The sequence below is a fragment of the Rattus rattus genome, chromosome 2 (assembly GCF_011064425.1).
Source record: "Rattus rattus isolate New Zealand chromosome 2, Rrattus_CSIRO_v1, whole genome shotgun sequence".
Classification (NCBI taxonomy): domain Eukaryota; kingdom Metazoa; phylum Chordata; class Mammalia; order Rodentia; family Muridae; genus Rattus; species Rattus rattus.
Window position 1 is genome coordinate 32,044,792 of NC_046155.1, and position 13,627 is coordinate 32,058,418.

The window sequence follows — 13,627 nt, forward strand, 5'->3', positions numbered from 1 at the left end:
TGCTTTCTTTTACCTACTACAAAAATCTGATTGGTGCTCAAATATTGACTTCATTCGTTAACCTAAGTAGTTTTAAATCGCACTTTCAGACAATTCATGCTACACTGCCCCATCACATTCATTAGACTGTCTAGATCGTAATTTCTAAAACATTACTTTCTTAAAAATTGTTTGGGGCCTCTTTCTTCCCAAATGAGAATACCCAGCCCAGAAGACACAAAACAGAGACGTGAGCATTGTAGTTTTCAAATGTCTCTTCAGAATTTATATGTCTGGTTGAATATTTTATCCTTCAAAGGAATCATCTACCCAATCATCTCATTATGATGATGTCTGTAATTGTGAAGACCCAGGAATGGTTCAACACTGGACATGCGGTTTTAAATAACTATTCAGTGATCCCCATGAGGGAGTGAGTAGCTGACAGAAGAACAGACAGATACATTTAAAACTTCCCCCTTGATGACTACATTTCCAGCCTTCATACTTTTGTTTCAAAATCTAAATTCAAGGCAACGCTTTGTAGTGTGAGGTACGTTTGATTGGTGAAAACATTTTAAAATCACTTAGAGTAAATGTGGGGAAGAAGAGACGTGACTTAGCAGGGTAAGGACACTTTGAGGAATACAAGGCATAGTCAAAGCACTGCAAGTGACATTCACATAGTTGGACTCGGGAGGCAATTCCAGAAATGATCTGAGCATGAGCAATGACCCTGAGCCAGGCAGATCCATTCTAAAGGGAGTGATCAGAAGGACTATGCTTGTTTGAATGCAAAAACAAAACCAAACCTGGCATGCTAATTTCCTGGGTATATTTTAGCTGGGCTCAAATATTTGTGGTAAAGTTACATGTTCTTTTGTAAATATAACCAGGGAAAAATATATAGTAACCTTAGTCTAACCTAATGAGAAGTAAACCTCCTTTTTCCTCTCTGTAAAATCAAGTATCATTCTAGAGGACTTCTAGAAAGCTCTCTAGTGTTCTCATTTAGTAAGTCTATAAATAAATAGCATAAACATCATTCATATATCTTCACATACTATCATTACACATCAGGGATTTCATATTAGAGGGAATTATCTCTTAAACAACCACAAAGCTTCAAGGAAAATCCTGCTTTCGATAAAGATCACAAGGTTTATGGTTACCAGTGGCCCTTCTCTAATATTCTCTTGCTCACTGATAACTCTCTGTATCTCTCTGCCTCTTGCTCGCTCGCTTGCGTGCACACTCTCACTCTCTCTCCCTCAATCTCTCTCCCTGTTACCATGCATGCACATAATCACACAACAACACAAACACATACCTCTGTCCATTCACAATAAACAATCTGTCCCTCAAACAGAGACAATTACAAAAATTAAACTGGTAGTTCACATTTGTGTGAAATCACTCTATAATGTGCACAGAGAAAAGCTGTTCTTCAAGATCTGTCAACTTTTCACTAAGTAGTGACAATTTCAAAAGGGGAAGAAATTCCTTCAAATGCTAGTATGACAGCAGGCTTTAGAAGTTCCTGCTTCCGATTGTGTCCAAAATATCGGATTCTGTAGACTCCAGGGAGGGCAGTATCTGGAATATGCCAATGTATTGTTGCATTGCTCAGACCCAATATTCCCTTGTGCCAATAAAACCTGTTAATAGAAAACAAACAATAAAAATTAGAATACTGCTCTTTAAAACGTGTGATTCTTCATCCTGCATGCAAGCCCAGGTCTCTTTCCTACCAGATAACTTCAACTTGCCCATATAACATTTAAACTGCAGGCCCAGCCTGCAGTGCTCATCTTATGCTAGGACCTTGCCAGTAAGTTCACCCTTCTACCATCTTCTTCAGTCCTCATATCTACCCTGAGTCCCACATCTAATGTCTCAGCCTAGTCGAGTAAGTCACATCCATCTGGCCTACAACCCCCAAGCTTTGGAAAGGATGTGCACACATTCAAGTTCCCCAGATACTGCTTGATTCTATCGCACCTGCACTCTGGACCACTTTCAGATTGAGTCCAACTTGCACATCCTATGCTTGGTCCCTGCCTGCTTATGTCCACATTAGACATAAAACCCAACTGAGGAAGTCCACACGCCTGGGTCTCATCACAAATAAGCAAGCAATGTGAAAGAACAAGACAGTTTGTCCTTCCGGCAGTCCTATAGAAATGGTCCCCAATGATAATTAAGTGGATAAACCCCAAGATATAATGTTTAAAGAACAGTCATGAAGTTCATCAGAGAACTAAAGGACTTTAAAGAAGACACAAAGAAACAAACCAATGAACCAATGAACTTAAAGAGAATGGATGCCTGCCTGAGTGATGCCCAAAGCAACACACACACACACACACACACACACACACACACACACACACACACACACTCACACACACACTCACACACACACACACACACACACACACTCTCACACACACACACACACAGAAGCCTAAAGCTGAACAAAGTAATGAGGACAAATCCAGGATTTGAAAGAAGAATTTAATAAATAGAAACATTGAAGATAACTCAAGCTAAAGATAGAGATGGAACTGATAATAATCTGAATAACCCAACTTGACTCAATGAATGGATCAAGAATGATATAGAATATTAACTCTATATAGGTATTAGAAAAGTATATGAAAAAAAGAGGGAAGGGTAATCAAAAATTATGGGACACCAGAAAAGAAAAGGAACAAATTTTCAAATTGTAGGCATAGATGAAGAAAATTTCATGTCAATAGAATAGACATGATGTTCAACAAGATAATAGAAGAAAACTTTCCCAAGCTAAGGAAAGGCACAGTGACATACCTAGAAGAAGCACACAGAGCAGCAAATGAACAAAACCAGTAAAGAAACTCACTATGGCATATCATTGTTCAAACACTAAATATAAGAAACAAAAGGTGAGTATCAAAAGATGCAAGGGGGAAAAAAAACACACACTAGTCCCATGTGAAAGAAACCCCATCCATATAGCATCAGATTTTTAATGTTAATTTCAAAGACCAGAAGAGTTTGAAGCAATACATTCCAAGTTCTAAAAGGCTATAACTACCAACCTAGACAATACCTAGAAAAATCTATCTGCCATAGAATGGAGAAAGAAAAAGTTTCCATAATACAAAAAAGCACTTGGTCACTAAACCAATCCTAAACAGAATACCAGAAACAATACTTCAGATTCAAGAGAATAGCCTTAGCCAAGCGACTGTAGAAAGAAAGCAGATGAAACTATAATTACTAATACAGAAATTATATCTAATAGCATAACCAATAGAAAGCAACAAAATGATACTATACAATCTGTGCACACCATTCAACAATAACTTTAAATATAAACGGCTTAACTCTCCAGTCACAAGACAGAGCCTAGCTGAACAGAATTCATCTTTTTTGTTGTCTATAAGAAACTTGCTTTATCTTTAAAGTTAAAGGATGAAAAAAAGCATTAAATGTTGTCCGTATAAGAGTTGCCTTGGTTATGGTATCTGTTCGCAGCAGTAAGAACTAGATAGGACACTCCCAAACTCCTTCTAAGAAGTCAGCATCATGCTAATACCCAAACCAGATAAAGACACAATAAAAACAAATCTAAACAAGAGGCTGATATCCTTGGTGAACATAGATGTTTTAAATGCTCAGTAAAACACTACAAATCATATCACAGACACATATCAAAAAGATTATCCACCACAATCAAGTTGGCTTTATCCCCAAGATGCAGGGAGAGTTAAACATACCTAGCATAAGTCAATAAATATAATCAACACATAAACTTAAAGACAAAAAAATTGCATGATCATCTCAATAGATATAGAACATGCTTTTGACAAAAGTCAACATACCTTCATGATAAAAGTCCTAGAGAGAGAAGTACCACGGGAAGATACCTCAACGTAATAAAGGCTCTCTATGGCAAATCCACAGCTGACATCATCCCAAATGGAGAGAACTTGAAACAATCCCACTGACACCAGGAGTGAGAGAGGGCTGCCCATTCTTCCCACTCGCTTTCACTATTGTGCTCTAGCCACTAGTTAGAGCAATAAGCAAGAGAGAGAAATTACACGGATACTTATGAGGGGGGGCGGAGAAGGAGAAAAATTACTCCTCTTTGTCAATGATATGCTCTGATATGAAAGAGATGCCAAAATTTCACCAGATGCCTTCTCAAACCAATCAACAATTTCAGCCACATGGCAGTAGGCAAAGTCAAGTTCCAAAACCCAACTTTAGCTTTTCTAAACGCCACCAACAAACACAGTGAGAGATCACAGACACATTCCCATACACAACCATACCCAACAGAGTCAAAGGAAGTAAAATATCTAGGAATAAACCAAAGCAAGGAGGTGAAGACCTCTACAATGAACTCTACAGAATCATCTCAACTCTGTCACCCAGTGTACTTCTTAACCAGTTTACAAAAAGCCTGGCTAGTCTTTCCAGGAATCCCTGTGACCGTGAAAAAAACAAAGGTCATGGAAGCTGGATAGGGCCATAGCTCAGAGATCCACCGCCTTCTTACCCTGAACCAGACTCTACCCAGGACACCACTAAAATCAAGGCCAAAGGTGGCAGCTGACACCTCATTAGTACCTAATCCTAAAGAAACCTTACCCTTACCGTGCTGCTTCCAGTCAAGACAGTCAAAATGGAGTCTAATTAATCAGTTAAATGTAGCCAGGAGGAGCCTTGGGAATTTTGTATGATTAATGTTGTGTACTTAGAAGTCTTTTAGTTTGTCCTTCCTACATGGTGAAGCAACTGTTTTCAAAGCTTCTGAGACAAATAATCAATAAACGTGTTTACCTCGTCTCCCAGGAGGCATCGTTATGCATTATCTGCCAGTTGGCTACAGAGTCCTCGTATTTCTCCACAGTGAGGAAGGTTTCATGGGTCTGAAATACAATTAACACCACTTATCAGAACCAAACACTTAGAGAGAGATCCGGTCTGCACTGTCTCTCCTCGCTGCATAGCATCCCACCCGTGCCTGCTGCTGTGCATGCACAAACACTAGGATTTTACCCAAATAACTAAGTAACCCCTTCATGCAGTGTCTTCAGAGTGATCATTTACACTCTCCCAATAGAATGGAAGTTTAGGAATTCTAAAGAAGCATAATTATGGTATTCACAGCAAATGAGAGCTGAGAAGAAATTTAACGTGAAGTGAGATTTTAAAAAGAGTGATTGATTTTCTCCAATCAGCAAGGAAATGGGACTTCAACTCTCTGTCTCTGGGTAGCTGAATTATTAGTTACCATGCGTTCCTAAGTCAAAACTGCATAAATTGCCCCTGTTCTGGGGTTCTAAAGACACCTCTACTAATAATAGATACCTAGAAACTGTAACATAAGCTATAACGTTCAGTTTCTATACTGAAAGATGACTAATAAAACAACTTGTTTCACACCAAGAGTCTGGCTTCAAATAAAGCCAAGAGTCGAATAAGACGAAAGCTAATAAATGAAATGGCCACGAGACTTTAATACTGCCTCCCTTAAAGACAGGCCTCCTGGGGCAGTGGGATGGGCCAGCGCTTGCCCCAGGACCAGAGTTCGGATGCTCAGAAACCACATGCCTATGACAGAGATGCCTATAGCAGTGCAGGGAGGGAAACAGGTGGACCCCTGACGCTCACTTGCTAGCTCCCTTAAGGCTTCAAGTTCACTGAGAGGCCCTGTCTCAAAAATAAATAAAGAAAGTAGAGGTAAATGAGCAAGAGTCAATGTTGGTCTTTGGCCTCTATGTGTGTGCACCCAGACCAACTTTGATAAATGCATTCCTTATTTATGTTTTGGTCACATCATTGTCTAAAACAATTCTGCAATTGTTCAACTGATACCTGATATATTGATAAAGATATGCTCATAATCATGATGGCTAATCAAGAAATCTTTTTTTTTTCATAGTCACGGCATAACGGCCATGGGGGAGAGGGCTCAGACGGAGTAGTAGGTATGATGGGTCCTAATAAGTAGGTCTGGAGTACAGGTTGGAAAATGCACCTCGGCCTTTAAGCCACCAGGGACAAAGCTAGTGATTACCTTTTCCCTACTTCCCTGTCATAATCTCTGACAGGTACAATTTACTACAAATTGAATGTTCTGCCACTGACAATAAGACAAGCGACTGAACAGCAGTGAGGATTCAATTAGCTGCATGCAAGGGTACATACAAAGCATCCACCCTGATACTTGTAGACAGCGGTTAATCAGCGGTTAGAGACAGTGATAACTGAGGTGTGCAGATGATCACAGGACGCTAGACATTGTTTTGCACCACCTCAGAGTATTGTGAGAAATGAAATCTATTCTCATTACGATGCTGTTATCCTGTTCTCACAACAATGGCGATAAAAGGACCCTGAGGATGCTGGGCTTGATACAGTATTTCAATCTCTTCAGAAAGCAGTGTTAGGAGCATGAACATGGTCTGGTGTGGCTTGGCCACAGGTGTACAGCAACTGTCCATACATTAGAACATTTCTCCCAATCCTTCCATGGGATGATATTATATTGCCACAAGTCTACCACGGAAGTAATGACGTTTGGACATACAGAAGTGACACAGCTCATTTGGGAAGAAAGCACTTTGGATCATAAGTGATTATGGACCCCAAGGAGACTGGCTCACAATATAATGATTCCATTCTCAGTCAGGGGAGGGAAGTGCTAACCCATGTGCTTCATATGCCCACTTTCCCCTAAAACTTCTCTTCAAGTTCTGTAGAGTTTGTGGCAGTGGTTTGTCATCTTCTCTTATTTTGTTTAGTCCTTTAAAATATTTGTTTATTTATGCTATTGTGCATGTAGTGAGAGGGGTGTGTGCATGGCACAGAACCCATGTCAAGGTCAGAGGACACCTTGTGAGAGCCCAGTCTCTCCCTCTTCTATGTGGAGTCCTGGAACTGAACTGGGCTTGCTGAACAAGCATCCGTACAAACTGAGTTGCCTTACCATCTAATTTCCTTAGTCTCTAATCACAGTTGTTATATAGCAATGGCTAGCATCCAACTACTGATATCTCGCCTCTACTTCCCAAGCTCTGGGATTACAAATCTGTGCCACATCTGTCTGTCCAGATTTTTGTAGACAGAACCTGCTCTATTATTGATTGCTTGTTGGACATAAGACAGTTCTAAGGAAATTACAGAAGGTTAGAGTGATCTCATTTCTACACACTGTGTATGTGTGTGTGTGTGTGTGTGTGTGTGTGTATGTGTGTGTGTGCTTTATCATAAATATCATAATAGCAAAAAATAGACATGTTTTATAACAAATTCTTAACAGTAATAACTCTAAAAAATAGATTTGTGGGAAGAAATGTTCTATTTTACAAATATGCTACTTGTTTCTACATTGGGCACATATTTTTCAAGATTAATAAATAAACATTTTTTTAATGTTCCAGTAAAGAACAGGAAATGAACAGTGTAAAATAATGAAGAGCACATGGGACAGAACCTCAGGGCAGGTACCAGTGTGTGATCACCCGGAAATAGAAGAGTCAGGTCCAGAGTTGCAGTGCCGGAGGGGTCAGAAAGATCCCCAAAAGGCAGGGAAATCATGTCCTTTTTTTGACCTTTCAATAACAAACTCAGGAAGTTCTAAATTTAAATATGTAAATGAGAATGTCTCTAAATCCTTATCTTCTGGTAAGGCAGTGTGGTCCTGGAGGATCTGTTCTACACACGGCCCTGTAAGAAGTTAATTAAATCTTCATGGGTTTGTGTTCCACATCCAACTCCACACTAGCTGTACCCACGGAACACTTTCCCACCTCCACAAATGAAGTAGAAGCCTGATACATTTTTGGATATGGGAGATTCTCCTGTAAAGTGAAGAGAAACTTTAAAAGTTTGGAAGAACATGAGGCTCACCTGGTTTTCTGCTGAATTCTTTGGGTTAGCGCCTACAAAGACAACTTCAACCACTTCTCCCTGGAAGTAAAAATGGAATTGAATGAAATCTAAAGCAAGCCTCCTTATCAGATTGGATGCATTGTCTGCTCCATGTTCCAACACCCTAGACGCTGTACTCATCCCACCCCATTTCATTAAGGGATCCCCTCTAAGTTTGGTAGGAATTAGATCCAAAGAATCTGACTTTGGCAGACTCTGATAAATGAAGATCCAGAGCTAAAAATTTTTCAACTTGATAACAGATGAAAATGGCTTCAAATTACATTCCAGAGCCCTGTCTTCAAATAGGCAACACAGACCACAGAGAAATCAGAAGTGAACCCATATCGCTGCAGCCACTCAGACACTGACAAAGGTGTCAACACATTAATTGGAGAAAAAGCGGCCTCAAAAATAACCTCCAACCGCACAGAAAATAATCAGCTAACAAATGGGATGGCAGGGAATTAGAAAGTTTCTTCTGTACAGCAAAGGAAAACATCCACAGAGTGAAGAAGCATTTAGAGGATGCCAACGCTATACCTGTCTTAGTTTCTTTTCCTATTCCGGTGATAAAATAATGTAACAGAAACAGCCTATGGGAGGAAGAGCTCTGGCTCACAGATCAAAGGAGCAAGTCGAGCCAGCAGTGAGCTCACTCTCTGAGTCTCCTTAAAGATCTGTTTCATTTTTAGTTATGTGCAGATGTGTATGTCTGTCTGTAGATATCTGCAGGAGAGTAGGTACCTGCAGAGGCCAGGTAGCTCCGATTCCTCTGGAACTGGAGTTATAAGCGGCTGTGAGCTACCAGCCGTGGGTGCTGAGAACCGAACTCATGTACCCTGGAAGAGAAGTGCACACTCCTAACTGCTGTGCCTTCGCTTCAGCCCCTCTCTTTCTCCATTTTATACAGACCTGAATCCCCTTTCCCAAAAATGCTCCCTCATACAACTGAGACTGACAGAGTGTCAAACTGCTTCCAGGAACACTGATGTAAGTGTGTAAGCATAGACAAACGCTTCTCTTGGCTTTACAGAGAAGCCTCTCTACACGATGAATAGCAGTGCAGGACAGTCTTGGCTGCTCAAGGTGCTGAGACAAGGAAAAAAAAACCAGAAAAACAAAGAAAACAAACAAAAACCAAAAAGCAACTGAGTTCTCAGTCCTAAGGGGACATTGATAGCATTCCCTGGAAGGTTCATGGAATATTACAGGAGTGGCAGAAAGAATTTAAAAGCCAGAAGATAGGGAGAAGACTGTGGAATGCTATTTTCTTTCTTTCTTTCTTTTTTTCTTTTTAAAGATTTATTCATTTATTATATATGAGTACACTGTAGCTGTCTTCAGACACACCAGAAGAGGGCATCAGATCTCTTTACAGATGGTTGTGAGCCACCATGTGGTTGCTGGGAATTGAACTCAGGACCTCTGGAAGAGTAGTCGGGTGTTCTTAACCGCTGAGCCATCTCTCCAGCCCGTGGAATGCTATTTTCAAGGCATGACACAGCCAGTGCGATTTTGGGCTTGTGAGCTGCACTGGGCCTACACAAGACTGGACCTGCCAAAAGTCAATCAAGAAATGGGCGGACTATCATGGGGCCCTACCCATTCCTTCTACACCAGCTGCTATTTATGGATTCTAGGTGATGATCAGTAATTATCTTCAGATATGTACCCACTGGTGTGTCCATATTGATCTGTTGTCTAACTCCATATCCATGGTCACACAGATGGTGCTGATGAAACTCAGTGGGACATCAAACAACAACAACTACACAAGCACAGGAAAGGATCTGTAGGGAGAGGGATGTGGGCAGGAGTGGGAGGGAGAGGATTCACAGCGGAGAGGGAGTGATCAAACCGCATTCTACACACGTATGGAGTTACCGAATGACAAACATAAATGAGAAAAGCTTGTAAAACTATGTGACTTGATGGTGATTTTTACTGGGAACTATACCATATTAGACCATATTAGTCTCTCCTAAAATACATCTTTAGTTCCAATAAATAAATAGGTAAAAAGTTAGAATCAGAGAAGGAAAAGCTGGGTTTTACATCATCAATTAACATGATCAAGATGATTTTCAACAGGGTTCCACAGAGGCCCATCTCCCAGGTGATTCTAAATTCTTTCAAGTTTGATATATAACACGAGTCCATCACAAGATCTGACTCTGTATTCTTATCTAGGCTCTATAGAAGAATTCCAGAAATTAAATACCCAAAACAAATCATCTAATCAATAAGTGAGTTAATGAGTGGAAAAGAATGTTTTGAAAAGAACAACTGTCGTAGAAATATTGTCCTAAAGTATTCAAGTCATTAGTTGTCAGGGAAATGCAATCTAAAACCACACTGAGATTTTACCTCTCGCCAGTTGGACTAGCTACAGCCACTGCTGGCCAGGATCAGGGGAGAGAAACCTGTCTCCCCTGCTACTGGACATGTACACGTAGGCAGCCAATACATAAATCAGCACTGAGACTGCTCAGAAACTAGGGCTGGAACTATGAGATGATCCAGCTTTATCATCCCTGGCCATATCCATGAAGGACCCCAGGTCAGCAAGTTTACTTCTCTATTGCTCTGGTAACCACTGACCAAAAATCAGGAAGAAGCAGTTTATACTTTTGCTTCAGAGTCCATCATTTGAGCAATTTAGAGTGGAAACTCAAAGCAGCAACCTGGAGTCAGGAACTGAGGCAGAAGGCATGGAAGAGTGAAGCTTGCTCCCCGTGGCTTGCTTAGCCTGCTTTCAAATACAAGCCAGGGCAGCTTGCTTAGGAATGACACCACCCACAGTGGGCTCCCTCCACATCAACCATTAACCCAAAAAGTCCCCTCACAGATATAACCGTAGGCCAATCTGAGATGAAGGAAAACTCTGCAATGGAGGTTCCCTCTTCCCAGGTGACTGTAGTTTGTGTCCATGTGACAAAAACTAGCCGGCACAGCATACCAGAAAATATTTGCATATCTATGCTTACTGCAGGACTGTGGACAAGAGCTAAGCTAGGAAACCATCCTCCATGTTCATTAACAGAAGAACGGATAAAATGTAACACCGTAGAGTTCTATACTGCTATGAAGGAGAATTAAATTTGGAAGAAAAGTGACAGGAATGGTGATCACTGAATTAAACAAAAGCAAGGCTCAGAAAGACAAATGTGGTGTGCTGTGCCTCACATGTGGGTATAGATTAAGCATATGTAAATACATATATGACATTGTGATATGAAAGTAGAAAAAATTATTCAGTTTAAAAACATATGAGCTAGGTTTCTCTGTGACACTGTAACATATATAATATATATAATATATAATATATATATACACACACATATATATACTAACTGTCTCTGTTCACCCCATAATCCCTGTCCCCCAGATCCTTTTCCTGCTGAACCCCTCTTTTGCCCAAACATTCCTTTTTCTGCTTTAATGACGTGCATATTCTATAACTCTCCCTTGTTCTCACTTCCTCCTACCTTCACACCTCTTTATCTCATTGTATGCGAATAAAATGATTTAAAACAAATTTATACAGCACAGAAACAGACAAAGATCAGCATCACCAGGTTCCACCAGCCTTGTCTAAACTCCATCCAATCCCAGACTGCAGAAGCTTTCGTTCTTTGTTCCAGCCCCAGTCTGGGTGTCTCATCTCATGAATATTTTGTTGTATCAATTCAGCTGAGCTTGAGACTGTGGTTGGACATTGGAATACGATTCCTAAGGCACTTAGCAGACACACATTAGCCCAAGGAAGTCTACCGGTTCTACAGGAAATTGCAAAAGACAAGCCAAGGGTCATGATTTATTCCATCTCTCATCGGAAATAAAAAACAAGTTTGAGGAAACTAAGGGCGGGAAGTAGGGACAGATAAGAACAAAACACAAGTGTGTGTGTGTGTGTGTGTGTGTGTGTGTGTGTGTGTGTGTGTGTGTGTGAAAATATAGGAAGGAAATCCATTTTTTCTATGTTAACCAAAAACATAATGTTCAAAAATGGAAAGAAGATGAATATGCATGAAGATATAGAATATGTATGACCTTCCATTACAAGGCTGGGGTAAGGAATATGCATAAAGTGAAGGCAGAGGTGAGGAGAGGATATTGGGGGTGATAATTCCCACCTCATGCTTCTGCACTACCTTCCCTGCCTGCTTCCTCTAGACGTAAACATGAGGTGACAGTCCAGGAACTTTTTCTAAGACTAAAGAGACCATCAAGAGGGGGCACAGGGCAGTGTGTGAGCCAACCAGACAGCACAGAGAGGAATAATTATATATATGGTATGTGTATACATAAAGATACATATGTGTGTATATAATTATAAATGGATAGATAGATAGATAGATAGATAGATAGATAGATATATAGATAGATAGATAGATAGATAGATAGATAGGGAAAATCTGAATACACATCTCCTAAGACCAGAAACAAGCCCAGGCTACCAAGTCTCACAAATCCTAGTCCAGAGCTGTTATGGTTTAATTATGATGTGTACTCCCTTCTACCATGATTACTGTAGTGGAGTCTGGGATTCCAGGGGTTAGAACCATTCAGAGGTGACAGAATTAGGAGAGCACTAGCTTCACCTATATGTTTATCCATTTTATCTACTATGGACTTATACTGAATGGTCCATTAAGAAAGTAGGTCACTGAGAGCGTGCCTTTGAAGGCTAAATCGTGTCCCTGGACCATCCCTGTGTTTTCTATACTTCCCTGCCACCATGGGGTGGGAAGAGTTCCCCTGTCACACACTCTTCCTTCATGGTGTTCTACCTCACCATGCATAAGCCCAGGGCAAAGGAGCCAAGTGGTCAGGTTTGAAAGCTCCGAAACAATGAACTAGGATAAATCCTCTCCTCGGCCGTGATGCTTAACTCCGCCCACCACTTGGCGAGATGAGAACCGTTTATGGAGCTATTCCAGAGAGAGTTAGTCGATGATGAAGTCTCACCCTAGTGTGAGTGGCACTGCCCCCTGAGCTGGAATACTGGACTGAAGATGAAGGAAAAAGTGAATAGACAAGCATTTGCCTCTCTGCTTCTGGCAGGGAGGCAGTGTGAGCAGCTGCCTCACATGCGTGCTGCCATGGTTCCCCCACTATGGTGGACTGCATCCTCCATTTGTGAGCCAAGAACACTCTCTTCCATCCTCGGGCTGTTCTTATCAGCCATCGTGTCACCGCAGTCAGAGACTTCACTGACACTGTGTGCGTCAGTCACTCTTTCAGCTGTCTTATCACAGCACTGAGAAACTGACACTACATTCTAGATCATTCAGGAACTGATGAAGCATGACACTGAAGCTTAGTCATGCTTCATTAGGCAAAAGAGAAATCTAGAAATGGACAAATCAAGTTACTTCGTTTGCTGATTACATTATAAAGGTAGGAATCCCTAAGGCGGGGGAGAAGAGAAGACCTGCTGGAATTAATACATCATTCAGCGAGAATGCAGAACACAAAATCAGCATAAAATGAAGCAGGGCAGGTCCCGCTTCACTTCTGTTGCTTTCCCATGCCTTGATCTAAAAGGTAGCTTGGTCCAACTCCTAGGCATGGATGTTTGACTATCTATTTAATAAAAAGAATAATTTGCATTTTGGAAATTCAATTTTATGTAGCTAACAACGAGGGGGGAAAGCAGTGTTTCCCATTTCCCTCTGCAAAGATGGAAATAGATATAAGCATCACCATC

General features: G+C 40.8%; 1 protein-coding gene across 1 annotated transcript in view; it reads right to left on the reverse strand.

Moving 5' to 3' along the window:
• Window positions 1-1,239: 1,239 nt before the first annotated feature.
• Window positions 1,240-13,627, reverse strand: part of Asah2 (N-acylsphingosine amidohydrolase 2) — a 93,346-nt gene continuing 80,958 nt past the window's right edge. The window contains exons 21-23 of the mRNA XM_032891802.1: window positions 7,891-7,950; window positions 4,816-4,904; window positions 1,240-1,637 (exon numbers count right to left, since the gene is read on the reverse strand). Coding sequence (XP_032747693.1) covers window positions 1,448-1,637; window positions 4,816-4,904; window positions 7,891-7,950 — 339 coding nt within the window. The 3' untranslated portion in view covers window positions 1,240-1,447. The remainder of the gene's footprint in view (window positions 1,638-4,815; window positions 4,905-7,890; window positions 7,951-13,627) is intronic.